This window comes from Charadrius vociferus, unplaced genomic scaffold (assembly GCF_000708025.1).
Source record: "Charadrius vociferus isolate BGI_N301 unplaced genomic scaffold, ASM70802v2 scaffold1337, whole genome shotgun sequence".
Taxonomy (NCBI): Eukaryota; Metazoa; Chordata; class Aves; order Charadriiformes; family Charadriidae; genus Charadrius; species Charadrius vociferus.
In genome coordinates, this window is record NW_009649214.1 from 1 (window position 1) to 2,375 (window position 2,375).

General features: G+C 60.9%; 1 protein-coding gene across 1 annotated transcript in view; it reads right to left on the reverse strand.

Annotated features, from left to right (window-relative positions):
• Positions 1–1,581: 1,581 nt before the first annotated feature.
• Positions 1,582–2,375, reverse strand: part of LOC104289960 (synaptophysin-like protein 1) — a gene marked incomplete at its 5' end in the record, with an annotated part of 6,924 nt that continues 6,130 nt past the window's right edge. The window contains one exon of the mRNA XM_009888993.1: positions 1,582–1,662. Within this exon, the coding sequence (XP_009887295.1) occupies positions 1,582–1,662 (81 nt within the window). The remainder of the gene's footprint in view (positions 1,663–2,375) is intronic.

Here is a 2,375-nt window from a genome sequence, read left to right on the forward strand (position 1 = left end):
GTGCTCATCCCACCTTGATGGCCACCTTTGGGTGCCTCTCGGCCACCAAAACTCAAGCCCTGTCCTCATCCCAACTCAATGGCCACCACTGGGCCACCTAAACTCAAGCTCCACCCCCATCCCACCTCGATGGCCACCTCCAGGTGGCTTTGGGCCACCAAAACTCAAGCTCCACCCCATCCCACCTTGATGGCCACCTCCAGGTGCCTTTGGGCCACCAAAACTCAAGCCCTGCCCCCATCCCACCTTGATGGCCACCTTCTGGTGCCTCTCGGCCACCAAAACTCAAGCCCTGCCCCCATCCCCCCTCGGTGGCCATCTCCAGGGGGCTTTGGGCCCCCCAAAACTCAAGCCCTGCCCCCATCCCCCCTCGGTGGCCATCTCCAGGGGGCTTTGGGCCCCCCAAAACTCAAGCCCTGCCCCCATCCCCCCTCGGTGGCCATCTCCAGGGGGCTTTGGGCCCCCCAAAACTCAAGCCCTGCCCCCATCCCACCTTGATGGCCACCTCCAGGTGCCTCTGGGCCACCACAACTCAAGCCCCAACCCCATCCCACCTCGGTGGCCATCTCCAGGTGGCTTTGGGCCACCCAAAACTCAAGCCCCGGCCTCATCCCAACTCAATGGCCACCACTGGGCCACCTAAACTCAAGCTCCACCCCCATCCCACCTCGATGGTCACCTCCAGGTGGCTTTCGGCCACCAAAACTCAAGCTCCACCCCATCCCACCTTGATGGCCACCTCCAGGTGGCTTTGGGCCACCAAAACTCAAGCTCCACCCCATCCCACCTTGATGGCCACCTCCAGGTGGCTTTGGGCCACCAAAACTCAAGCCCTGGCCTCATCCCACCTTGATGGCCACCTCCAGGTGGCTTTGGGCCACCAAAACTCAAGTCCCGGCCTCATCCCAACTCAATGGCCAACACTGGGCCACCCAAACTCAAGCCCTGCCCCCCATCCCACCTCGGTGGCCACCATCTGGCCACCCAAACTCAAGTTCCCCCCCCATCCCACCTCGATGGCCACCTCCAGGTGCTTTTGGGCCACCAAAATTCAAGCTCCCCCCCCCTCCACCCCACCTTGATGGCCACCTTCGGCTGCCTTTGGGCCACCCAAACCCAAGCTCTCCTCCATCCAACCCTGGTGGCCCCCCAACCCCACGTGTCCTCCAGCCCAGAGATCTTCCACCTCAACGGGTCCTCCAGCTCAGAAACCACAACCGAAGGTCTCCCCCAGTCCTGGTTGCCACCTCGGGGTGGCCCCAAGCCCTCCACCTCCCCCCAAATGTTGTCCCCTCTCCCCGTAGGGTGACTCCGGGGGGCCACTGTCCTGCAACGGGACCCTCCAAGGAATCGTGTCCTGGGGGCTACAGACCTGCGCCCTCCCCGGCCGACCCGGGGTCTACACCCGCGTCTGCAACTACGTGGGATGGATCCTCAACACCATGAACAACAACTAGAAGCCGGTGACCACCAAGAACGGGCCACCAAAAAGCAGAAGGAGGGGAGAAAGGGACACCGGGGATCTGGGCCACCACGGACCACAGGTAGGGACACAAAGACATTGATGTGGGCCAGCACGGACTACGAGTAAAGGACGGGAAGACACAGGTGTGGGCCACCAAGGACTATGACTAGGGACACAAAGATCTGGGCCACCAGGGACTATGACCAGGGACACACAGGTCTGGGCCACCAGGGACTATGACTAAGGGACGTGAAGACCAAGATCTGGGCCACCACAGACCACAGATCTGGGCCACCAAGGACTATGACTAAGGGACGTGAAGACCAAGATCTGGGCCACCACAGACCACAGATGTGGGCCACCAAGGACTATGACTAGGGACACGCAGGTCTGGGCCACCAGGGACTATGACTAAGGGACATGGAGACCAAGATCTGGGCCATCACAGATTTGGGCCACCAGGGACTATGACTAGGGACACACACAGATCTGGGCCACCATGGACTATGACTAGGGACACACAGATCTGGGCCACCAGGGACTACAACTAAGGGACGTGAAGACCAAGATCTGGGCCACCACAGATCACAGATCTGGGCCACCACGGACTATGACTAAGGGACATGAAGACGCAGATTTGGGCCACCGTGGATCTCAACCACCACCGACCACAACTGGGGACACGGATGTAGGCCACCACGGACCAAAACTGGGGACAAAGATCTGGGCCACCATGGACCACAACTGGGAACACGGATCTGGGCCACCATGGACCACAACTGGGGAAAAAGATCTGGGCCACCACAGACCACGACTGGGGACACAGATCTGGGCGACCACGGACTACAACTGGGGACACGGATCTGGGCCACCACAACTAGGGACACAGATCTGGACCCCCACAGCCCAC